The 26,922-nt window shown below is 39.3% G+C and overlaps 2 protein-coding genes across 2 annotated transcripts in view; both read right to left on the bottom strand.

The window, feature by feature from the left end:
* Nucleotides 1-5,493, bottom strand: part of SACK1B (scaffolding CK1 anchoring protein B) — a 111,238-nt gene extending 105,745 nt beyond the window's left edge. Inside the window, exon 1 of the mRNA XM_089528580.1 lies at nt 5,421-5,493. The gene's annotated coding sequence lies outside the window, so the exon portion shown is untranslated. The remainder of the gene's footprint in view (nt 1-5,420) is intronic.
* A 5,094-nt stretch (nt 5,494-10,587) lies between these two features.
* TINAG (tubulointerstitial nephritis antigen) overlaps nt 10,588-26,922 on the bottom strand; it is a 59,176-nt gene continuing 42,841 nt past the window's right edge. Inside the window, exons 10-11 of the mRNA XM_089531138.1 lie at nt 12,242-12,287; nt 10,588-10,831 (exon numbers count right to left, since the gene is read on the bottom strand). Coding sequence (XP_089387264.1) covers nt 10,715-10,831; nt 12,242-12,287 — 163 coding nt within the window. The 3' untranslated portion in view covers nt 10,588-10,714. The remainder of the gene's footprint in view (nt 10,832-12,241; nt 12,288-26,922) is intronic.

The following is a 26,922-nucleotide window of genomic DNA, read 5'->3' as shown; positions in this document are numbered from 1 at the left end:
AACCAGGTAAATGCAACAGTCAGGAGCGCCTGTTATCAGCTTCGGCTGATACGCCAGCTGCGCCCTTTTCTGGAAGTAAGGGATCTTGAGACTGTTGTGCACGCACTGGTAACCTCACGTCTAGACTTCTGTAATGCACTCTACATGGGGCTACCCTCGTGCTTGGTCCGGAAACTGCAACTAGTACAGAATATGGCAGCCAGAGTAATTTCTGGAACATCCAGGAGGGACCATATTACCCCGGTTCTAAAGTCCCTCCACTGGCTGCCCATTAGCTTCCGGACCCAGTACAAGGTGTTGGTTATCACCTTTAAAGCCCTAAATGGCTTGGGTCCAACCTATCTTCGGGACCGCCTTCTCCCCTACAATCCTCCCCGCGCACTCCGCTCCTCTGGGAGAGGCCTACTTCAGCCACAAAAATCTAGGCTTTTGACTACCTCCCAGAGGGCATTTTCCATCATCGCCCCCAGACTGTGGAACGGCCTGCCGGATGAGATCCGTCTACTTACATCCTTAGACAGCTTTAAAAAGGCTGTTAAGACGGATCTCTTCCGGCAGGCCTTCCCAGAATAGAGAACCCGGCCTTAGAAAAACATCTGGGAAAGATACTGCTGCTCCCACTGGTTGCTTGTTGGTATGATGTTGTTGACCTTTTGGTCAGTTTTTAACTTGTATGTTTGTTTGTTGTTGTTTGTTCTATTTTTTAAATATTGCATTGAATTTAATACTTTTTTAAGGAGGGGAGGGTACCAGTGATTTTATATGTTTTGTATTTTTTACTTTGTTAGCCGCCCCAATTGTTCTCAGAGGGGCGGGATACAAATTATTATTATTATTATTATTATTATTATTATTATTATTATTCTATGTGAAATATCACTCGATTCTTCAGATACTTTGCAGGAAAGTCACTACTCTTTCACCCTTCTCTCCACATGCCTTTTTGGACTTATATTTTATAACTGTTTACATATGAAGGAGAAGCTTAATGGAAGGGGGGACTTTTAAGCTACTCCAGGGCATTATATTGTTTTAAATTTCAAGTCTGAATCATTTCCCCCTCTTGCTCTGCATTCCTTATTAACTCATATTGAACAGGTGGACAACAGTACATTTCCAGATGCTTTGGGGTTACATCTTCATTATTTCAGCTATGCATATGCTTGCTAGGGCTGATGAGAGTTGTATGCCCAAACATTTGGGTTGCTGCCACACTACAGAACTAATGCAGTTTGACACTGATTTAAATGCTATGACTTCATCCTGTTGGATCTGGGATTTGATGTTTGTTGTGGCTCACTGACAGAGAAGGCTAAATGTCTCACCAAATTACAAATCCCAGAATTTCATAGCATGAAACCATAGCAATTAAAGTGATGTCAAACTGCATTAATTCTGCAATGTAGATGCAGCTCTGGAGGCCACAATTGTCCAACACTGCTGTACAGGAACTGTCCCGTATCAACTGCCCTGAGTAGCAGATGACTGTAGCAACTGTGTGAAGCACCCCTTTTATAAATCACCATCTTTGGAATACTGTATGGCTTGCTGTGTTTCGTAACTTTACATATACCTAGCTATGTAGCAGAAGTGCTAAAATGGCTTTACTAAATAGCAAAGGTGTCTAAAAGAACAACAGCAAGAGAGCTTGATGCACATCAGTGCACGATGTATATCAGTGCACAACACGCACTGATGTTTATTGTGCATTGGTGTGTGTTGTGTTGCACACCAATGCGCACCAGGCACTTTGCTGGCTCTGCTATATGGCAATGTAACAGCTGGGTATGGATATAGATATGCTCAGTTCTAATTCCTGTGGATGTAAGAACCCAGTAGAAATCTGACATACCTTTGCCTATTCATGTAAATAGTTGGTGGAAAATTAGAGCATGGTTGTATTTTAAATTGACCCAAGATAGCTGACATTGGCTGATACCAGCATGCTCAGTTTGATAAAGCATTTTGAAAGGCATTCTTACAGGCTCCTAACCCAGCTTTCATTTTTAAAAAATCACCACCAAGACAGACAAGAAATCAAAGTGTAAGACAGTTCATAGTAGGCCTGGTCTGGCCATAAAGTGAGTAGAGATTTGGGGTGATGTCCTAAAATATTCTCAGTAAACATTTCATAGCTGTTGCCTTGTTAGCCAAGTGGATCATGTAGCAAGATGGATGGATGGATGGATACTTCAGTTTTCAAATGTTAAAAATGTTTTAAAAGCTTTTTTTTTTTTTAAATAAAAGCTTCATTATTCTTTTCATGATAGTCTGAACAAATATATAAAGCCACAAATAGAAATAAATGTGTGAAATGGAATGAAGTTAAGCTGTTGTTTGGGCCTTACATATTTGTCTCCCTTTCAGCTAATCATACCACCGTCTGTTTATAACATTTCAGGATATATGCTGCAAAGCTATTCCTTTTAACACTGAAAATTAACATTCACAATGATGTATATAACCTGGGGAACCTGTTTGCAGGTAAGTATTCTAACAATCAAGGGCACTTGAAATAGTTCTTGAAGATGTCAGTCTCTCCAGAAAAACTGGAACCTATGACCAGATGTGGAAACAATGTTTATTATTTTTGCAGGCAATAAACAAATTGTCCCCTCTATGTTATTTATTTTACAAATGGAAGGCACATCTCTCCTTCAACAGCAATGGTTAAATAAGAAGATCTTTTATTAGTCATACTAGCAAATTTATATTAATCCAATTATTTTCTGTCTTTCTGAGTGCATGTAATGAACAAGGCCATATACATATGTATGCTATCTGGCTACTGGCGCTAGGCAAAAGATGTTGAAATCAAAGGAAAGGGGAGGGAAGAGTGCTGCAAGAGCAAGCAGTTCCTTCACTGGTTGATGGATGAAATTTGGTTGTTTCCCTCCCTTGCTGTCCCTTCTTTCCTAGAAGAAAGACATTTCGGTCCCTGAATAGCCATTGATCTCATAGCTATTGATCTCACTTGAACTGTGCTTAGGTATTCTGATCCACGATTTTTACGTCCTCAGGCAATATTAAAATTTAGTTATTAGTTTACTCTAACTAATCTTCAAGCACAAACAGATATAGGGATTGCTATTCCAAGAGGGTAAGATCTGTTAGCTTTAGCAGCAGGAATGCTTTTGAAAGAGATTTGTTGGAGTTTGGTGGCAGTTTTGTATTTATTGTAGAATGTGTTTCTCCTTCTTTTATCCAACAGTTCCCAGCTTTCAATTATCCTTTTCCAATCCTCCATTCTCATCCTTTTATGCTCATTATAATAATAATAATAATAATATGTTTTATTTATAGACCGCTATTCCGCAATGATCATAGCGGTGTACAGTAAAAATTGTAATATAATACAAAATACAAGATGACAATTAAAGGAGGGAGAAGTCTCGTCCTTCAGGAAGTCCCTGATGTTGCTGGGTCTTCCTGATGGCTCCCTCTGAGGCCAAGATGACAATTGAGGAGGGAGGGGCCTCTTCCTTCAGGCAGTCCCTGATGTTGCTGGGTCTTCCTGATCGCTCCCTCTGAGGCCAAGATGACAGTTAAGGAGGGAGGAGCCTCTTCCTTCAGGCAGTCCCTGATGTTGCTGGGTCTTCCTGATCGCTCCCTCTGAGGCCAAGATGACAATTGAGGAGGGAGGGGCCTCTTCCTTCAGGCAGTCCCTGATGTTGCTGGGTCTTCCTGATTGCTCCCTCTGAGGCCAAGATGACAGTTGAGGAGGGAGGAGCCTCTTCCTTCAGGCAGTCCCTGATGTTGCTGGGTCTGCCTGATCGCTCCCTCTGAGGCCAAGATGACAATTGAGGAGGGAGGGGCCTCTTCCTTCAGGCAGTCCCTGAAGTTGCTGGGTCTTCCTGATCGCTCCCTCTGAGGCCAAGATGACATTTGAGGAGGGAGGGGCCTCTTCCTTCAGGCAGTCCCTGATGTTGCTGGGTCTTCCTGATCGCTCCCTCTGAGGCCAAGATGATAGTTAAGGAGGGAGGAGCCTCTTCCTTCAGGCAGTCCCTGATGTTGCTGGGTCTGCCTGATCTCTCCCTCTGAGGCCAAGATGACAGTTTAGGAGGGAGGAGCCTCTTCCTTCAGGCAGTCCCTGATGTTGCTGGGTCTGCCTGATGGCTCCCTCTGAGGCCAAGATGACAGTTGAGGAGGGAGGGGCCTCTTCCTTCAGGCAGTCCCTGATGTTGCTGGGTCTGCCTGATTGCTCCCTCTGAGGCCAAGATGACAGTTGAGGAGGGAGGGGCCTCTTCCTTCAGGCAGCTTTTTGTTAATTCTTTTGTTAAGTCTTTGTGTTGGTCTCCTTGTTGTTTTAGTACAGTCAGCCATCTGTATCCATGGATTCAACTATCTGTGGTTTGAAAATCCCGCTAAATTTTTTTTTCCAAAAATCAAACCTTGATTTCACCATCTTATATAAGGGACACCATTTTACTAACCACACCATTGTATATAATGAGACTTGAACATCTCATAGCCACAGGGGGGCCTGGAATCAAACCCCAAAGCATATCAAGGGGCCACTGTAATACTCTGAGTAGCAATGGCACTCCCCCCATATTTGGGGCCTAGGTTTGGGGGGGGTGGGTTAGTTAGGATTGAGTTTGATTTCTATCTATATTATTGGTTTAGTACACTCTTACCCCGGGATACGAATGCGCCGCGATACAAAATTTCCGGGTTACGAAAAAAAAAATAATAAAAAATATTTCCGGGTTACGAAGGTTATTCCGGGTTGCGAATAAAATTTTGGTGCTTTTCGGCGCTATTTTGCACCAAATCACGGCTTTTCCCCATTAGCGCCTATGGCTTTTTCGCCTTACGAAGCCTTCCGGGTTACGAAAATGGCGGCGGAACGAATTAATTTCGTAACCCGGGGGCCGAGTGTATATTTTTTTTGTCTTTACTTTTTCTCATATGTGAGTATTCTGGGTATCAGTTACACATGTACAGTTAGTGAACAAACAGCGCACACATATGTCTCACACACGATGATAGTCCAGAAAACTAACATGCATGTTAGCACCCTTTGAACACATTCAGGCAAGCTTTAAAGATGGCCAGGACAAAAATTCCTGAGGCATCCTGTCTGCAGTTTGGCCCAGTACTCACTACCCAGTTGGCTACCAGATCTCAAATTCATGTACTTCTGTGGAAAATAAAAACTATAAAATTATGGTTTCTCTGTGCAAGTCAATAGAAGGTGCAAAATCTTGATTCAGATTGGAGTTTGAATTGGGTTGAATCAAATCCACATTAGTTTGAACCAAACTAAAGCCCAGTCCAAATCCTTTAATTGGCCCTGACTAAGGCAATTTTTGTGTAATCCTTATGGTAAAGGTATTGCTAAATGAAGACATTTAGCAATGACTTTACCATAAGTGTTTAAGGTACAACAAAGGATACAAACATGATAATTAACTCACCTTCTTTCTTCTAGATGCTATCTCCTCCCTTTCCTTAATAAAACTGTGCAGAGTTATTTTCTGTGTTCCTGCTCCCATGAGAGAAGCCTACCTGAATATTCAGAAAGAAAACCGTGATGCCAGATGTTGTATGTAAATTTCTCAGAGCAACTATTCATTTCATCCCTGTAATTACTGTTTCCAGCAGTACCTTTTTCCTACTCTCTCCACATATGGATTAATTGCTATGCATATTTCATAAGTTTCCACACACTGAGACACACTTGTCTCTATACAGTCATCAAAGGCACCTCAGCGGTGACATCAGGAAGATGATTGACTATATATTTTTGCTTTGTTTCATTTACAATTTTATATTGGAGATCAGAGTTCACCAGTAAATAGTGCCATCTATCCAAAAAGAAAATGTACATAATACTATATATATATATATATATATATATTCATTCATTTGTATTTGAACTTTGAATCAGTATGCTCATATCTGGTTAGTTCAGTGGCAGTGCTCTTCAGCTCATTCATTCTTAATCAAGCCATTAAGATTCTAAGTCTAACTAGACCTGGCAAAAGAAATTATGTTTTTTGTTCATGTGTCTGGCCAGGTCACAAACTATGCAAGTGTTGTGTGAATTCATAAGAAGAGCTGTCCCAAGACATCTCACAGGGAGGGAATTTTTACATCTCATTTGAAAGAAGCAATGGTGCAACCACTTCTTTCAATGCCCTCCCTGGACCTCTTAAACAATGATACACCAATATCAAATCATCTCATTTTGGAAAAGGTGATCAAGAGGGCAGTTGCCTTCCAACTCCAGGCGATCTTAGGAGTTTATTGTATTAAAATAAAAGTGACTTACCCCTTCCCTTTTACAGTCGCTTACGGGATTATCACATGGAAAATGCTGCAGCACCACTGCCCAACTGCCCAATCCCATCTCCCAGCCAATTTGCAAAGTAAAGAGCTTCCTGTTTTTGAAAAACGGTGGGCTAAGAGTGGCTGGGAGCCAGGATTTAGGCAGGATGCAGTCGGGTGGCAGCATCAGCAGCATTTTCCATGCAATAATTCCCAGATGCATCCTGTAAGCGAATGTAAAATGGAAGGGGTAAGTCGCTTTTTTTAATGCGATAAACTCCTTAGATGTTACAGATTTTCTAGACCCATTTCATATTGGCTTCAGAGCACACAGAGTTGATACCACAATGATTGCTTTAGTGGATGACCTTTGCTTGAGCACTGATGGGGGAGTGTGTCCTTGTTGATGCTTTTGGACCTCTCAGCAACGCTAGTACCATCGACCATGGCATCTTTCTAGAATTCCTGTAGAGTTTGGGAATTGGAGACAGTGGCCTTCAGTGGTTTTGGTCCTTTCATTCAGGTAGGTTCCAGATGGTTGTGTTTGAGGATAGCTGCTGTAAAGACCGGTCTCTTCTGGCAGGTCTATCCAGATTATTTTTAATTTATGGGTTTTAAGGTATTCATTGATTGATTTTACTATGCATCAGTTTTATATACTCTTTTAATTAATATTATGTGCTGTGTTATTTGTTGGTGTTCCATCATGGCCTCCTTAGGGAGAGGGCTCTGAAGTCTGGGAGCAGTCACTGAGAAGGCTCTCTCCCTTGTTCTCACCAAACAAGCTGGAGAAGGTTTTGAGACAGAGAGATGGGCCTTTCCAGAGGATCTTAGCACTCTAATGGGCTCATAAGGGGAGATACTGTCCTTCAAAATAGCCTGGACCCAAGCCATGCAAGACTTATGGATCATCACCAGCACTTTGACTTCTGGCTGGAAAATGGATTGGCAGCTAGTGGAGCTGTTGCAACAACAGTTTTGTGTAATGCCTTTAGTCAGCCCAACTAAAAATCACCGCAGCTGCTTGAACCAACTGAAATTTCTGAGCATTTTTCAAAGGCAGCCCCACACAGAATGCATTGCAGTAATCCAAATGAGTTTTCATAGGATTTTCTCAGCAAGGTTTATTTAGAAGAAGTTTGTCACTGTGTTCCTCTAAGGGTGAGAGATTGTAATTTATCCAAAGCCATCCAATGGGTCTTCATGACCAAGTTGGGATTTGAACCCTGGTCTCCCAGAATCCTTGTCCAGCACCCAAGCCACTACTATATCATGCTGGCTCTGGATTAACTACTCAGAAGGTGGTGGTGGTGGTGGAGGAGGAGGAAAAACAATGTCTTGATATATATATTTTAAAATAGTAGACTTCAACAATAAACTTTCTTGCATGAATTTTTAATAGCTCAACAATGTGTGTAACTGCTAGGCCCTAATGATATGCTTTCCATTTATTGAAACAATGATGAATAATTTCTGGGTTTTCAGATATGGCCTTCCAAATTACTAAGATTTTTCTGTGGAAGTTTTTGTGTTGTACTCATGCCTTTTGTTATTCAGCCTTCAAATATATCAATAAAAGATTTGGTATGAGTTTTATAAGCTGCTGTTTCCACTTGGGATGAATATTAGAGAAAGTTTCATAATGCCATTTGGATTGGAAGACATCTGAGGAAAGTTTCAATCTATTTGACTTAAAGCAGTTTAAAAGCTCAAAGTAGTAAACTTTGAACTGCCGTGCAGTTATTCCGAAGCCTGATTCAAACTGGCAAATGCCTGGCTTCACTTCATGGTGCAGAAATGCTATTTGAGAAAGATTAAGCTATGATGCCTAAAGGAAATTCTAAAAACGTCTGCAGAATTGACTCAAAGCAATACAGTATATGCGTTTGAGAAGGAAGAGATTTATTGTTATTTCTCATCTGTCTGTTATTAGAAGTGACAAGTAAGACCAAGAAAGAACTCTGGCAGACAGACTTTTTCTAGTACTAACAAAGCAAAAAAATAATTGTGCAGCTATCCCATTTTTTTCTCCTTAATGGACTGTGGGATTTTTATTTTTATTTTAATGTTGTGGTAGTAAAAAAGAAGATGGAAAAGGCAGCCTGAAAGAATCATGAAATGCTAAGATATCCTCTATGCCCCCTTTAAAATTCAATGAATCAGGCAGAGTAATTGCATGCTTAAACCCATGTCTCACAGCCCCTCCAGATGATTAAAAAAAAGAACCTGAAGTTATATTCTTGTACAAATCAATTTTATTTTAAAGATCCACATGTTGTTTTCTTCATCTAACATATTTCTTGGGGACCCCTAGCATTACCAAGGACTTCTTATTCCTACTTTACAGTGCTATATAAATAAAGCTTAATAATAATGATAATAATACTTCCCAGGTCAGTTTAAATTGTATTTTATTGCTGTTAGCTGCCCTGATTGACCTCAAAGGGGTGGGATATAAATAAATTATTATTATTATTATTATTATTATTATTATTATTATTATTTAGCCTAGTATTTTCCAGGAGGAAACCTAACTCTATGTGGCTTTTGGTTTTTATTATTTTAGAACAAGCAAGTGAAAGGGAAATGTTTAGACCAAAACACAATGATGCTAATGTTTAACAAGTGTATTGTGAAGCAGTTTATCACCTCTCTATAACTCCTCAATTAATAATACAGAAGACCCAGTGGAAACTGGTGAAAATCTGTTTTTGCAATGTGACATGATCAGTAGGGCAAGGGGAGAGGAAGAACACAAGGCATGGAATGAGAAAACCCTGGGATATTTCAAGAAACAGTTTGCAAACCTTTGAATATAGAAGTACAATCAAAACAAAAAGAAATGGTAGCTGTCAACTCTTCCAGAGACTTTCCCCCCTTCTAGATGAGCCCTGCAACCACACTAGGAGGGGAAGGTGAGTTGGGAGTGGAAACTTTTGATAAAAATTAGAAAGGCCATGAATTTAAGAGCAGACCTTTGCAAACCAGTGTGTTTGGGTCTTTCACCAGCACCTTCCTGACACAGTGAGATGCTATTGTGAATAAGTATAAAGTACTATTCACTGGGATTTTAAAATGTGAATATTTTAAGCAAAAGAACTCTATAATTTTTATTATTGGTAGCGCCAAAACTTTGTTCTTTATCAAGACATTTTTTCATGTATAATTTTTCATTTTCTCCTCATGTTAAACCTCCCTTGGATGCACATAATAACAACTTGCATCTGAGGAAGTAAATTCAAGTCTATGAAAGCTCATACTATCCACATCTCTTTCAGTTAGTCTCAACGGTGCTAAAAGATCCCTTTGCACAATAATAACTAGTTTAACTAATGGTGTACTCACATTATACAATTATAGGACCTTGATACCACTTTAACTGCCATAGCATCATCCTATGGAATCTTAGAATTTATTGTTTCATGAGATACTTAAAAAATTCTGCTAAATTCATGCAATCCTGTGGTTCCAAAAAGTGGATTAGAGAATTTGAAGCATGTCATCTAACTATAGATTCCAGGATGCAGTCATGGCAGTTAAAGTGGTACCAAATTTCTATATGGGATGTGGGTTCGTCTTAAGTCTCTGCACTTACAAATGGATTTTCTGGTCCTTACAACCATCTTTTAATTTTCCTCTTTGATGTGTGGTGTGGATGGGGGTTCCTATCCTTCCTGGACATGTCTTGAGAGAAGAAAGGTTGGAGGAGAACATCTCTGCCATGTCTCCATTCAAGACAACATCAGAGCAACCATCCAGATGTACCAGGGGAATGGGAGGCAATGGAGCCAGACATAGGACTTTACCTTGTATTATTAAAAAAAAGAAAGAAAAAAACCCTCCTCCTACCTGGATTCAAAAAGACATGGCTGGTCCTAGGAATTCACTTCCAATGAACCAGGACACGGGGTGTTCAATTGGACTTTTAAAAATAAACCAAAAAAAATCCAATCAGTGTAGGAATAATTCCAACAAAATCCCAGGCTTTATGTTGGGCTGCATGACCCAAGTTGAATATTTTGATGACAATGAAATTTCGATGTTACCCTGATCAAGCAAGAACACATGAGCAAAGTTGTTGGACCAGAGCAAAGTTTTTGCCAGTCCGGCATCCTTTATGAGTAATCTCAACTACACAAGCACAAGGGTAATGAGAACTTGCATTTTCCTCCTGCCTTTGGACTGTACCAATCATGACTAAGGATATGTAAAATACCCATATCTAAGTAACAGGAAGAAAAGAAAATGAACAAAGAGTTTGAGTGGCTGGATTTACATCCCATTTAATTAACATATAAACTCATCAGCGATGCTGAAGCAACTAACCAGAGAGAGAGAGCGAGGGAAAGAGAGAGCAAGTATGCATAATGTTACCATTTTTATATTCTATTTTTACAAAAGGGTTTTACAAATAATACTGGTTAAAGAAAAAGAAAACCTTCTAAAGGTGACACTTGGTAGCTATGACCACTTTTTCAATGTCACATTCATTTTGTCCACGTAAAATCCTGAAGTAGCCATTTTCTCCCCAGGAATTCCCCCAGGAATTTGCAGCAATCTAAAGGTGAGGGAACGCATAAAAATGTATTACTGTGAATGCCCAAACTGTAATAACAAGTGCAATTTAAAGGAGAAGGAAGAGGCGATGGGGTGGAGTGAGATTAGTATTGTTGTCTGACAAATGGATTGTCACTTGCCTTTTCTTCTTCTAATGACCTATCTGAGGTCCTACATGATGCTACCAACTTGATCAGCAACTACATTGTTTGTTTGTTTTTAATTAAACACTAGGGATGGTGATGGTTGTTACAATATTAATAAGCAATGCCAGACACAAGAAGTTGAAATCAGCACGCTCGCCCACCCCCGCCGTGTAATAGAATCCAGATGTAATGAGACTAAGCTTATATTGTGTCCTAGGTCCATGGCTGGGGGTGAGAAGCAGCAGGTAGAAATGAAGTAAAATCTCATAATGCATCAGATCCATGTTGTTTATTACATATTGGATGTTGTGAAATGCTACATCATTGCTCTCCCCATTTTCTCACTCCCATCTAGTCAAACCACACACTGTTTATACAAGACATTTTCACAATTAAATAATAAAAAGAATATGTTTTGTTCAGATAAGAGCTCTGTATCATGGGCAAATACCTGCTTTGGTTTTGACTAGCAGTGCATATCTGAGATATCTGTATTCATCAGTTAACTAATTCATACTATTTATATCACACTTGACATCCAAGGAGCTCAGGAAATTCACAATAAAACAATTTCTAACAGTTTAAAACAGAAAGAGGCATTTAAAGTAAACTAAAAAACTTATGGAACAATCTGACTGGTTAAAACAAATTAGTTTAAACTAAATTAAAACAGTTTAAGACAAAATCAAACCATGATGGATTATGGGATTCCATGCAATGTTACGGAGCAGTTAAAGGTACTGGGCTATGAATGCTCTGCGAAGTAATGTATTACAGTTAACAACATTATTTGTAAAACATTTTGTGGGGGGCAGGGTAATAAGAGGCTGAAGACTATCAGACTAGCAAAAAAGTCAGGAGCATAGTGGTATGCTCCTGTCAATAGCATGTAATAATGCGACGTCGTGATTATTGTACAATTACCCTGTGAATAAAGAGGCATTCTAGTGATGCTTTTTATTCATGGGATTTTCCCGTAAATAAAAAGTGGTGTCAGAATGCCTCTTTATTCATGGGCTAATCAAGGGATAATCGCGATGTCGTGTGATATTCTTTGCATTATTGTGCAATATTGATAGCAACATACTACTATGCTCCTGTCTTTTTTGCCAGTCTGATAAAATCCTGAGAGAACGAATCAGCAACATCCACAGTTTGACCTTTTGGAATCAACCAGCTTTATATTCCACTGGAATTAACAAGCCAAGGTACCCCTCTTAATGTTGGTTAACATTCTCTGGACTTTCAAGACTGAAGTCACTTACCCAAAATTTTTGTCTTTGTCCTTCACCATTATGTAAGGCACCCCACCTAGCCAAAGAGATGAGAGTAGAGAAACATACAGTGTTAATTCTCCTGCTCCCTCTTAGTACCCGATAGTCAGCATGCGTATAAAAGGAACATCAAGGGAAAAGTTTCCGTCTATTAAAATGTTTATAGTGAGCAATCAATACACATCACCATGACAAAATTACCTGTTTGAATGATTTCTCTACTATTCTGAACATGAATTATTACATACAGTGTTTTACTTATTTATGAAATCATAGTCTATCTATTACTGAAAGTGCTTGATATTTTTCTTAACAGGCTTTCCTTTGTGGGCAGGCAGCCAGGCCGCTGAACCAAATCAAGCATAATAAAAAGTGAGTTCCATGCAAAGACATTTCCTGTTCTCGGTTCAGGATTCAGTTGGAGGAATCAAAACTGGAAAAGACCCCAAATGTTATGACTCCATTGCATTGATGATTATCCTTTCTGAAGCCCTTCTTCGGGGGAAGTAGAGACCCAAGATACTGCAAGATGGAGAAAGGTTTTCTGGAACCTGCCTGGTGATAACTGGCCATAGCAGATACCATTGTGATCTGCACAGAGGAGGTAGGGGCACTGAGGTTAGTGAGGTGGTGAATCCACTCCAGATATTAGTCCTGACTTTAAAGGAGATTTTATTCAATGTGCTGAATTCAGTGAGCTAAATGATGGATCTGAAACAGACGGCCCCAGCTTGGAGATGCACCATTTAAGGCTGGATTGGGGCCACAGCAAACAGACATACAGCCCCAATCGAGCCAGCTTCCGGTACGAATAGGAGTGGAAAAATATACTTCTATTTGGGGTAGAAAAAAAGCCATCCCTTTGCCTCTAGAGCCAGTTTTTTGCTGGCTCTGGGACGAGTGGCCTCTAAACCCCCAGCGTGAAATCGCCAGCATGACTTCTGGGCGACTTGAGGATGTGGTGCATGTAAACACCATGCCCCTCAGCCATCCTGAAGCTGTTGGTCTGTTCTGGCTTTAAATCCCTGCTAATATTGTAACCATCAGTTTCCACTGGACTGATATTTTATAAGCAGGAAATAAGATAAATAAGAGAAGAAAACAGGTTGCAGGGCTTAACTGGGAAAAAGAGGATCTGCATGCCTACATGTCCTCACTACTTTTCAAATTAATTAATTATTTATTTCATTTCTATGCCATTTTTCTCACAGATAAAATTGTTTGAAAGATTTTACAATAAAAATGTAAAACCAATTAAAAACAATATTAAATGACATTTTAAAAAATATTAAAAGGTTAGCTTGCAGTGTGGGCCCCCAACTGGTTGAAAGAATGAATAAGATACAATTTCCTCATTATCAAACTACTGGGCAAGCTCCCCTTGCTTGCCAATGGCCATAGTAGCCAAATTGTGCTGTCCCCCTACAGAAAACATAACAGCACAGCCAAAAGAGTAAGTGTTGCTGGTTCCTATGAAAAAATCCAACATCCATCATAAGTCAATATAATTATTAGGATCAAAATTCTACACATAAATTTGGGTAAGCTTTCACCCCAAGATCTCTTTAAAATGTGATATGCGACCAAAAATGTGGGAAAGGCAGACTTCCTGGTTGTGAGGCGGAGCAAATGGACGTGCTTTGAGGCTGTGCTCAAGGCAACATTCTGCGGGACGCGGTGACGGGGTTGACAGCCGGTCAGCCAAATCTTTCCCGGGGAAGGGAAAGTCAGACGGAACCCTACCAAGATACCCCCAGGCGCAGAAGGACTGAGAGCCCAGACCAGCAGAGCTCCCCTCCTATTGCCGGGGGTCCCCAAGAGAAGTTACCGCGGCTGCGTCCCAGCTGCGTTTTAAACGCAAAGACTCGCCTGCAATTTAAACTAAAGCTTGTGGTTAAAAAGGCTTATTATATGAAGATAAGTGAAGATGGAAGAGGCTTCAGGGGCATTTTGTTGGTAATTACCATCTCAGCCTTTCAAGAACTAGAAAAAAAATAATAGGATGAATTAATTTCTAGAACTTAAATGATTGCTCTGTAACTTTGAAAATACCTTCTAATGGCTCATCTTATCAAGAGGTTCCTTATTTCCTCTTCATATTCCACACAAACTGGGGAAATATTTATTCCTTTCCTGTAGCCTTGGATAAGAGACTTAAAAAGATTGGTAAAGACAGAGACAAGCTCTCCTGTGTACATAACACTCAGCTGAGGGTGAGCAGCAGTTAAACTGAATTCTAGCAGCTGTGTGCCTTTCACCTCGGTCTTTCTTGTTGCAGCTTATCACTTCTAAGACTATTTAAATTATTTGATGATATACTGTAATACTTTAATTCGAGAAGGATACTCTGTTTCTGCTTTTTTAGTACCTTGTAACATTTACCTTGAACAATAATAGATCTCTGCTTAAAGGAATTTTTGATGGATGCTAAAAAGAAAAGCCAAACTGCAAAACCACCAGCCCCTCTACACGTAAGGAGACCATCATTAGAACACTCTCAATATCCAGGAGAAGAAAACTCTAATAATTTAACAATGATGGATGAACTTAAGAAAATGATACTGGACTTAGGTGAAAAAGTTACATCTTTATCAACTGAAATGACCACATTTAAATCTGAAATCCGTGCTGAGTTAAGATCTGATTTTAAAAATATGAGGAATTCAATGGACAAATCTGTTGCAGAACTCGCCAAAATTAAATCTAAGTTGGACTTAGTTGAACAAAATTATAAATTACAAGAGGAAAAAATATCTGAAATAAGTTCTACTCAAAGATACCAAATTGATGAGAGCCTAAAATGGGAATGCAAAGCTAGGGAAAAATCTGTAAAAATTAGAGGATTAAAAGAAACAGATGACGAAGACTTAATGGAATCTTTTATACCCAAATTGGCTAACTTTTTACAATGTGATGCGCACCTGTTTTCTTTTGGGATTGATCGCATATTTAGATTGAACTTCGCGATAGCTAAACAAAAGAAGGTTCCCAGAGATGTAATTATGATTTTCCTAAGAAAATATTCCAGAGATCTACTCTTGAAAAAATGCAATGAGTCATCTCTAATCATTGATGGCCAAACCCTACATGTATTTAAAGAAATACCCTCGAAAATTTTGAGATTGCGAAAAAATTATTTCTTTTTGACTACACATCTTAGGAAAATGAGTATTGTGTATCGTTGGCTGCTCCTGGAGGGGCTGATCTTTTGGTTTAAGAAAAAAAGACATGAAATAAGATCTATTGATGATGCTAGAACTATAATGCAATCTCTTTTTAAAAACCAGAAAAAGAATAATAACCAGGAAAAGGTGAATACTTTGACCGTATCCAAAGATCCGAATCCTACAGCCGAATATAATCTTAGATTCCCTAGACGCAAACCGGGTCCCGAAATGAATGGCAAGGATAATATCATGTCGAATCTTAACGCTATAACTTCATTCCGGAAAATCACAGATGAAATAGACGAAACAAACTTCGATGAAGCAATCGGCGACAAAGAGCCATCAAGGCAGAATAGAAATATTGATGTCACCAATTTGGACAAAGCGAACATCTCATCTTCTTTGGACTCTCCTCAAGTGAATATAAATTTGGATTCTTTAATAATGGACGTTTCTCCCGTACTTGATCCATCCCATGAACCGGAAAATTAAGGTATTAACTTGGAATGTAAAAGGTATAAATCGCAATGTTAAGAGAAATAGAATTTTCCATTATCTAGCTAATTTAAGATGTGATATCTTATGCTTACAAGAGACCCACGTTCGTAAGAACGATGTTCAATATCTTAAAAATTTTAAGTTTGGGCAGCATTATGTTTCTGCACATGATAAAAGAAAAAAAGGGGTTGTTTTGTACCTTAGTAATAAATTTGATGCAGTGGAAGTTTTGAATGATAATAATGGTCACTATATTGGCATCCTAGCTAATATTCTGGACCAAAAAATATTAATTTTGGGCGTGTATGCACCCATTGATAACAAGGACAGTTTTTTCCAAAAATTTCTACATAAACTTAAAGACATCTCCTTTGATACAGCGTTATTCATGGGTGATTGGAATGGGGTATGGACACCATTGATTGACAGACAGTCTGTAAAAAAAATCAACCCTAAACAAGGGAGATTACCTAGAAGCTTTTTTGATTTAACAGAATTTTGTTCTTTAAATGATATATGGAGATTGAAGAATCCCACTGCAAAAGATTTTTCTTTTTACTCACCTGCCCAAAAGTCATGGGCTAGGCTTGATACGATTTTGCTATCATCAAATTTATGTGCAAATGTTGCTGATATAGATATGTTGCCAAATTTCACTTCAGATCATAAACCTGTGATGATGTCTTTGAAAATAGGTACTAATAAATATAATTGGCGGCTTAATGATACTTTGTTAAATGACGAGAGCATAAGATTGGAAGCGAAAGAGGTATTGAAAAATTACTTTAATGAAAATTTAAATTGTGAAGCTTCTTTGAATAATATTTGGGATGCCTCGAAGGCGGTTATTCGTGGCTTTTTTATTAAAAAGGGGGCGCAATTAAAGAAGAACAAGAATAAGAACTTAAATGATTTACAAAACCAATTGAAAACAAAAGATAGAGAATTATTGGGAGATAGTGGTAACCCGAAAATCTTACAAGAACTAAAACTGATTCAAAAGCAAATTTCTCTGTTGTTAACTGATCAGGTAAATAGGAACCTTAAATCTGTCAAACAAAAGTTTTTTTATTCCGCAAACAAACCAGGTAAATTCTTGGCTTATAAATTAAGACAGGAGAAAAGAAAAAGATCTATTGTAAAGTTAAAATACAATGACATAATTTACTATAAACAGAAAGAGTTTGAGAATGCCTTTATCAAATTTCATGTGAATTTATTTAAAGAGGATGCAACTCCAAATGAAGTAATAAATAAATATTTAGACCAAACAAACATCCGCTCTATTACCAGTGCACAAATGACCTTAATAAATCAAGACTTTTCCATTTATGAGGTGCTTAAGGTGATAAAAGACTCAAAACCTGGGAAGTCCGCAGGTCCGGACGGACTCCCAGCCGAATATTACAAAGTTTTCGCAGATGAGTTATCAGATCCCCTGGTGAAGCTTTTAAACTGGATTGGGAAAGGACAATTGCCTGACACATGGAGAAATTCTAATACAGTATTAATTCCCAAAACTGAGGATGATATCCCTGAGCCTAAAAACTTCCGTCCTATAGCTCTGCTTAATGCAGACTACAAATTATTCACGGCTATTATTGCATCACGGTTAAAGACAGTGTTAAAAGATTACATTAACTGTGATCAGTCAGGATTTTTGCCAGAGAGGCATCTAAAGAATAATGTAAGGTGTATGTTAAATCTGATTGAATATCATGAAAAAAGATGTGACAAGCAATTAGCCTTGATGTTTATTGACTTTGAAAAGGCCTTTGACCGCCTAAATTGGAAATTTCTGAAGGAGGTCTGTCGAAGGACAGGTATGGGGAATAGGTTCATCTCTTGGCTAGATCAAATATATTCCAAGCAGACAGCAGCATTGATTATAAATGGACAACGTACTAGACCTATTGGTATATATAAAGGAACTAGACAGGGTTGCCCTCTTTCCCCTCTCTTATTCATTTTAAGTTTGGAAATACTAAATGATGAAATAAGACGAAACAAACTCATTAGAGAAATCAAGGTTAAAGGTGATGAAATAAAACTAAAAGATTACGCGGACGACCTGGTCGTCTCCCTTTCCAACCCCATTGATGATGTTGAGGAACTCAACCGATGTTTAACTCTATTTGGTAATGCTTCGGGGTTGGTTATAAACAAGGATAAGACCGCAGTGATGACAATGAATCTCTCTAAAAATGATATTGAACAGTTGCAACATAAATCTAGATACAAAACAATGGATAAAGTTAAATATCTAGGGGTATGGATTTCTACTAAGAATTCTGAACTTTACAAAAATAATTATTGTAAGACTTGGCAAAATATTAAGATGGATTTACAACTCTGGGACAAGATTGGTCTATCATGGCTTGGTAAGGTGGCAACTATAAAAATGATGGTCTTGCCGAGGATGATTTTTTTATTTCAAACTATCCCAATACTGATCAATGAGGCACCTTTTAAAATATGGAATAGTTGTATAAGTAAATTTCTATGGGGAGGTAAAAAGCCGAGGGTCAGATTTCGTAGTATGCAAGATGAGATAGGACATGGTGGTCTCGGCCTTCCAAACTTAAAACTATACTTTTACGCTTGTTGCTTTGAGTGGATGATGCCCTGGTTTAAATTAGATGGTAAACAGTTGTTAAGTTTAGAGATGGCCGATAACGTTTATGGTATACACGCATATTTATTCTACGAAAAGATCTCTGTAAATCGTATCTTCTTGGATCATTATGTAAGGAAAACTCTTTATAAGGCTTGGACAAAATTTAAAAATATAATCTATCCAAATCTTCCACTCTGGGTTTCCCCTAATGAAGCTTTTCATAGAAATGATGCAATCCTTACTAATAGATGGGTTATATATAAAGATATTTTAGTTAAAGATACATCTAATATGCAACTTGATATGAAACCCATGAATGATTTGGTGAAGGAGGGATTTTTAGTTAATTGGTTTTTATTTAGACAGCTGAAAGAGAGATTTACCCTAGATAAAAAAACGATTGGATTTAACCCTGAAGCTTCGGAATTTGATAAGATTATCTTTGGTAAGCCGGTGGGAAGGATTTCTAGACTGTATAAATTTTTGTCAAAGCTTGACATGCATGAAGAGACGATTAAACCAATGATGGTAAAATGGGCTCAAGATTTGGGAGAAACAATCCCTTTAGAACAGTGGGGAAAAAATTGGAATATAAGATTGAAATATACATCATCTATTACCATTAGGGAAAATTATTATAAGATGCAATACAGATGGCATCTAACCCCCTCGATACTTGCCAAAATATACAAAAATTTAAATCCGACATGCTGGAAATGTAATAATACCCCAGGGTCCTTTATTCACATGTGGTGGTTTTGCAGCTATGCAAAAAAAATTCTGGAATATGATACATCAGAAAATCCAACTGATTTTGAAAGCAAAATTCCTTTTAGATCCCAAAATGTACTTATTAAACATGATAATGAATGTGAATTTGGAAAAAACACATGGGAAATTGTTATTTTATATGATTTCAGCGGCAAGATTACTTTATGCTTTACATTGGAAAGATAGACAAAACTTAGCATGGGAGGACTGGTTCATGAAGCTTCTGGACTACATGGAAATGGACAAACTCACATGTTTAATGAAAAACCTGGACTGGAACAAAACAAAAAGTTTGGAATCCTCTTATGGTATATATGAAAAAAGAAAATTTAATCTCTAACTATGTTTGGTAAATAAGATAGTTACATTTATGTTGAATAAAATATAGATATATATGTAATCAAAGCCCAGATGCAACCTTATAGAAAAAAACAGATGTTTAAGTTAGTTTATTATTACATTAAGCTTGTATGAAATGTCTATACATATATTGCTTAAATGTATTAGGATTAATAGTATGACAGAAACATGTCCCCCCTCTTCCTAGGAAGTCAAACTGTTTTTCGTTTTGCTGTTGGCGTTGATGGTAATATGTTTTAATTTGTCTATGTTGTGATGTATGTTTGTTTGTTTGATGTAATTTTTATAAAACTTTCAATAAAGATTATTTTAAAAAAATGTGGGAAAGGCAGAGCTGATTCCATGTTGAAGCCATGAGGTCTGTGTGACCAGAGTCTTAAGATGGAATGGATAAAGAATCACAACCTTTAATAAATTAAACTGCATTAGATGCCATGCAAATTTCAGAGTATAACTAGGACTCTTGAGATAAAACACATACAACAGTTGATTGCCCCCTTTTGAAAATATAAAATCCAACAGTCATCTAACTAAATAAGTAATTCTAGAGGTAAGATTGAGAGCCTTATAACATTACAAAATTAAAGACAAAAGGCAACAAGATAGAAACAGCTTTCTGCTTACTTTCCCACATCATATCATTCTCTCTCCAGGGCAATATGGTTGTAAAAGCATCCATTTTGCGAAACGGATTTTTCCAGCAGGGCAAAAGGTATGCATTTACAATCAGGAACAGAACAAAAGGGCTTTGAGGGCATGTGGAGAGATAAACAGAAAGCCCCTTCTATCTTGCTGCCTCTTGTCTCACTTTTGTAAGGCAATAACGCTCAGAGACACTTTTGTATTTAACAGTGAAATGATTATGGAAATGCAAGATGAACATGGAATATAGGTTTCTATTCTTATTTAGAGAATCTTTTCTACACCCTGGATACTACCACAGCATAAAGTGTGATGGAGCTGCAAGTAATGATACAACTTAAGTTGTATATTAACAGTATGTGTGTCTTCAGGCAGATCACTGAGTTTATGGGGAAAGTTTCCAGGTTTGGCTCTTCTATTTCCTCTTGTTTGATAAGAGACTTTGGGCAAATCACTTATTGATTATCTGTGGGATTTGATTAATGGTCACTGTTCATTGACGGGGGAGGAGGAAGAGGAGAAAAGTAAAGCCATTGTCTTTTAACCTAGGAGATTATCACACTACACTCTTAAAATGTTGCTATTCCACTTTAACTGCTCTGGCTGCCTGCTGTTTCGTTCTGAGACTTGCAGTTTAGGAAGGGACATTTAAAATATTCAGCCAGAGAGCTCTTAGTCCTCACTGGAGTACAAAACCCAAAATGCCACAGGAGGCAGTCAGAGCAGTTAAAGTGAAACACAGTCCTCCCTCCACATAGAGATTTGTGGTTTCGACTATTTGTGAGGTCAAGGCCACTAATATGGGCATTTCTCCTCCTCCTCCTCCTCTTCCTCCTCCTCCTCTCTCCCAGGCTTTTCCCCTCATGAGTAAAAGCCCAGGAGCCAACTTACTAGTTCTTCATTTTCAAATGTATAATAAATGCTATCATCATCATTTGTCTAACAATAAACATTTTAAAGCATGCACAGTAGTGTATGCCAAAATGGTACTTTCTAATTACAGTATGCTACTCCACAAGAGGATGAGTTGAAGCTTTAGCTAAACAGCATTTCTACAGTTCTTTAGATCTCCTTTCCAAAACAAATATAACTTCATTAGACATGTCTGGAACAAACAGATTACAAAGACCTCATCTCAATGTGAGCTTAGTAGTTGTGGTTTTCAATGGCCTCTCTCACAGAGTTATATGAGTTGAAAGCAGAGTTTATGACCTGGGCTTCATTTGTATTCTCTGTATTTGTATTCAAGTCTCCTCTGTACCTCTAGCTCAGTAGTTTTCACCAACATGGCACAGCACTGTGATATGGGAAAATAAATCCTGAATGACTCAGGTTAATGCTGAAACCATACTCTCAAAATGGTAATCGTTCCCTTTGCTGTTAAATAAAAGGCATAAATCAATGCATAATAAAACATTTTGCTTGGAACTTCATTTTGACATTTTTGTGAACAGATAATCTCTGTTCTAGTGAATGAATTAGGGGCCTAGCTCAGTTGCAGAGCACATTTTGTACTAAGAAAGTCCCAGCCTCTCCAGGTAGTACTAAGAAAGAAAGATCCTTATCTACAAACCTGGTGAGCTTCACTGCTAGTCAGTACCAACCATATTAAACTAGTCAGACCAAGAGATTGACTCCATGTAAGGCAGCTTCTCACATCCCTACCAAGTGCAGGATTCAAAGTATAAGGTCTAGTGGAAGGACCTCCATGTGATCTTCAAATCAGTTCAGAAGAACATATGGGATTTTCACTTGAGACTGCTGCTTGGGTGCATGCTCTCTGCTAATGCAACAGCCACAGCACCAAATAAACTCCCTGAAGTTTTCAAGAGGGGCAAACATTGCAAAACTAATGTTTTTGGACTGCAGCTCCCAGAATCCCCAACAAGAAAAGCATTTTTTTCCAAACTCTGCTCTCCACCAGCCTTATCCCAAGCATTGTATTGGCTTCACTCTTTATAGTACTGGAACACGTTTCCCATCAGAAAAATACATTTGCAATACAGGTTGTAATTCCTAAAGCAAAGAGGAAGATGAGGTAAGGCCTTACCCTGCTTGTCTTTGTACGAAAGAGTGTGCTGGTCCTATTGTTAGCCAGAGCTGAAGTACCTTTTATAGGTGGCCAATTCTGAATGTCGGAAAAGGGCAACAAACTGCTTTTATTTAATTTATTATTATTATGTGGGGGTTTTAGGTTTTTTTTTTTTCTAACAGGGAGATGGGCTTGAGACTTGTGTCAGATATCAAAACAGTTTCTCAAGCCTGGGTTTAAGCTTGAGTTGAGTTGCAGAGAGGGTGCTCTTTGGTTCTCTCTGTTGGGTAGCAAAATGTCTTGTCTGGTTTTTAGTTACAGCAGCCCAGCACAAACCTCTCGTAGCTCCACAGAGAGGATTAGGCTGCAAACTCAATCCCCCCCTCCACAATTTAAAACCTGCTTAAAAAGTATTAAAGTGGAACTGCATAGAAATCTAAGTGCATTGAAAATGTATTTTAAAGGCATTTCAAAACATTAACGATCTATTGTATAATCTGTAAACCATTGTCTATATTCAGATAATTAAAGGTGGCAAGCAATTACTTCCACAGTAGAGCTTTAAACTTTCATTTATTCATTGGAAGTGTCTCAGGTTCTAAGAGCAAGCATAAGCAAGAGCAACACAAGCTTTTCTATAAAACAGTGGAAAGATACAATTGGATGAAAGCCTCTAAGTGCTTCATAAACCATACAGAGTTTTAAAGCAAATGTTACCTTTCATAAAGTACTTTGGGTACTCATGATATTATTGCTATTATTTTCCTCAAATTATCCAAATGCTGCCCAGCTGTTATGAAGGGGGGAGAAGCAATGCTTTTTTTTAGGCATTCCTTCTTATTTGGGTTTATGGGCGGGGAACCCTGCTACTCTTTGCTTCCCTTACATCCATTATTCTGGGAGAGTGGCAAGAGCCAGTAGGAAGTATGGTCAGTTGCATCCTGTCACTCTCTCCAGTATAATGGAGGGACTGGAAGTGAGAAGAAGCAGGATTCTATGGAGCAAGAGCCTTTGCTTGAAGGTGTAAGAAGAACCAATTATGCCTTCAGCTCCCACAGATATACACCTGTTATCATTAAGGAAGCCGTGAAATAGCATTGACCACAGGCAGTGGGATAGGAGTGCTGCTAGGAAGCAGTAATGCAACACATCATGGTTTGCACATCTGAATGGAGTAACACAATATATTACTTTCAGAAGTGATATTCTGAGTTGTGAAACAGTAACAGCAACTTAGGTGAATTCAAAGAGAAAGGCAGATAATAAGACTGAAACTGATATGAGATTTGTCACTTGTTTTACTGGGACAGCCATTGTGTTTCCTATTTCTAGACTAAATAATCATTTTTTAAAAGTTGGGCTAAGGCACGTTACAGACCGCCCCTTTGGGGCGGCCTGTAGGCGCGCCTTTCCCTGGTGTATTGGGGTCTCAGCAGCCAGAACGGCAGCCGCTGAGGCCCCGATCCGTCGCTTTCCGGGCCGTGGGGAAGCGGCAAAAGGCCACTTCCCCGCAACCTGGAAAGGGGTGTCCTTGGGGCTTCAAGCCCCAAGGACACCCCACAGTGGCGGGGAGGAGGAGAAAGGGGCCGCTTGGCCCCTTTCTCCCTTGCGTCGCTGGGCGCAGCCGTCTGAAAGCTGCGCCCAGCGACGCAAACCAGGAAGGAACTCCGTTTCGGAGCTCCTTCCTAGGCCCTGGAAGTGGTGCCGCAAAGCGCAAGGCGCGCTTTCGCAGCGTCGCTTCCGTGACACATCTGGACGCTATGCGTCCAAGACGTCAAAAGGGTGGCAGCCATGTGGAACGGCCGCCGCCACTTTGTGCACGCGGAGCGCGTACTAGGATTAGGGGGTATGGAAGCAGCGCCCCTTCCTAACCCTAGTACGCGCTCACTTTAATGGTGGTTTATAACCCACCTAAGGTTCTGGGAGGCCAATCCAGCTCAGCCATGGAAACCCACAACCATTCTCCAGCGTAACGGAAGGAAAAGTAGTATCACTCTTTCACTGTTGTAGGAGGACAATGGCAAACCTCTTCTGAACAGATCTTGCCAAGAAAACCTGAGCATAGGTTTGCTATTAATCAGAGTGTCGGGTAAGGCACATAATGACATCAATGCAAGGCAGCCTCTTTCACAAGCACTTGCCTTAGGAAGAAGGAATGCTGCACTCAATAGATTACACAATCAATACCTGTCTGCATATTTATAATGAAAATATTTAAACTTGCCAATAAAGTGGATGGGTAAGTGGATGGATGAACAATAATCAAAGTGCTATGACATCTTTCTAGAATTCCCCAATGATAGAGAATCATGATGGATGGCAGCCCACGTAGATCTTGCCCTGTTGTCCCCTTGGTCTGGTGCCAGCCAGAGTTGGGCTCATCAATCAACAGGCAGGTTGGTAGATGCCTGGATCCAGACCCGTGTATTTGACCGACCCTATTTCAGCTATAACCAATAAAATGATGGCCATTTTTTTCTCCAACCATGTTGCTAGTGTGGTTATTGGAGGACATTGGCCCTTGACAGACAACACAAATGTAGGGGCTAGTCTACACATAAGAGTACTGTCGGAATTGGTGCACTCTGGTGAAGCCTTTTTCTACAGAGTTTAAGGAGGGGTTTTTTTTTGGAGGGGGGGGTGTCCAGGAAAGCAGCCAAATTCTAATAGCCAATCCAAAAATAAATAAAGGAACTCCTCACAGAGCTTGAGGAGTTAAAGCAAGCCTCAACGAACAAGCATACAAATAAAGGCAGAGTAGAGTAACAAAGGTCCATGGGATCAAGCCAAGGGACCAAACCAAGAGCATAGTTGAGTAATCCAAGAAGGTCATGGGTTCCAGAGAAGCAGAATGATCAGGCAGTGTGAGAATCAAATGTCCAAGCCAAGAAGACAAGCTGAAGATCAGGGAAGAGCATGCTTTCACCAGCAAACTCAGATAGCAGCTTCTGACAAAAGCTCTGGCATCCTTCCCAGGCTTTTATCATCAGCTGTCATTAGTGCAGGTGCTCTTTGATGAGTTGGCATTTTGCATAAAGCCTCCTCAAGCACCAGAGGCACACTCTTTCAGATCTTCTCTGGCTGAAGATAGGTATGTCGGCATCCTCCCCCATGTCTACAACTTCTGAAGGCTCTGCTGCTTGGAGGTTTGGCTGCTGAGTCTCTTCTGAGGCCACAGACTCTGCTGGGGGCTCTCAGGACAGAGCTAGGGCCAGGCTAAGGCTCAGAATCTTCTTCTGAGTCCTCAGCCAGGCTGGGTATGACCGTGGGGACCACAAAAAGGCTGAACACCTGTGAAAAGCATTTGGCCAGATCACATTCTATTTCCCTGGAATGGGGAGTATTTTAAAGGGACAGACCCTAGGAGGCAAACCTATGCCTGGTCAGATTCCTCCCCCCCCCCCCCCCTCCCATCTTGTACTGCTTACTCTGACAGGCAATAGTTTCCTGAGTTCCCAAGCAGATGTCTTCCATTGCTAACCAGATCCTTCTAACTAAAGTTGCCAGTGACTGGTCATGTGTGCTATTACAGACATGAAGTAAACCTGAATAGGTCAGCATCTGATAGTTCAGTGAAAGAAGAATGTAAAACACAGAGAAGAGAAAGGCCTGTTCTTTGGCGCCCCTGACACAACTAGCCCATCCATGTGGTGAAACTGGATCTTGATAAGGCTGGCTATAAGGACACCCATCTTGCATGATTCTAAACAAAACAGGAGCTCCACAAACATCTTCCGGCTGCTCCTCTCTAGTGAAGACAATGGGAGAGAAGGAAAACAGGATACTGATTTTAACTCTTCCACAGTATTTGACCCTTATTCATTCATTTCAAGCCAGAGCCAGGATTTTTACATGAGTACCATCAAGGGGGAATGTAAACGGGAGCCACAATAAAGTTAACCAACAGCATGGAGGTATAATTGCTTTTGTTAGTGTGTCATAATGACCCCTCCTAGTGAAAAGTAAATGCAAAGTAAATAAAATAGGATCCATATTAAATAGCAAGGGTGCAAAGGGAAAGTTTTCCAGAAACCAGTGATATATGTTTTAACTTTAATTATGAGCTTTTGAACAAAGCTGTAGCACCAAACTTTGAAAGTCTATCCATCGTCACAATTTTTAAGAAACTAACTTTCCTGTTAAGCTGACAGTTACTTTATTCTTTTCCATCCTAAGAAAGAATGGCTTTCAACACAGCCAATAAATTTCTAGCAATATAACTTCATTGAGTGTAGCACTATCAGAAAGCCTATGAGTCTCTTTCTTGGATAGCAGATATATATGCCTTCAAACAGCTTCACACTCTCTCAAACAACTTCAAGCACAGGGGCTAGCATAACAAAACATTTTTATGCATTTTAATTCAGTTTAATGAAGCTCCGGACATGGAAAAGAGAACTTTCTTATTGTTCCAACATGTAAAAGACAGCTACACCAGCAAGTAAGTTAACATCATGTACTGGTGTCTCTTATATGTATCATTAGGTACCTCCTGCAGAACCAGAGAGTAAAGTGTGAAGGGAGAGAATGAGATTAATTGCAAGAGAGCAGTAAGGACAATGAAAGTGAGGGCTAACCAACAGCA

The sequence above is a fragment of the Sceloporus occidentalis genome, unplaced genomic scaffold, assembly GCF_023333645.1.
Source record: "Sceloporus occidentalis isolate IW3139 unplaced genomic scaffold, rSceOcc1.0.p SCAF_6, whole genome shotgun sequence".
Lineage (NCBI taxonomy): Eukaryota > Metazoa > Chordata > Lepidosauria > Squamata > Phrynosomatidae > Sceloporus > Sceloporus occidentalis.
The sequence above is the reverse complement of the archived record's forward strand: the minus strand, read 5'-3'. Positions and strand labels throughout refer to the sequence as shown.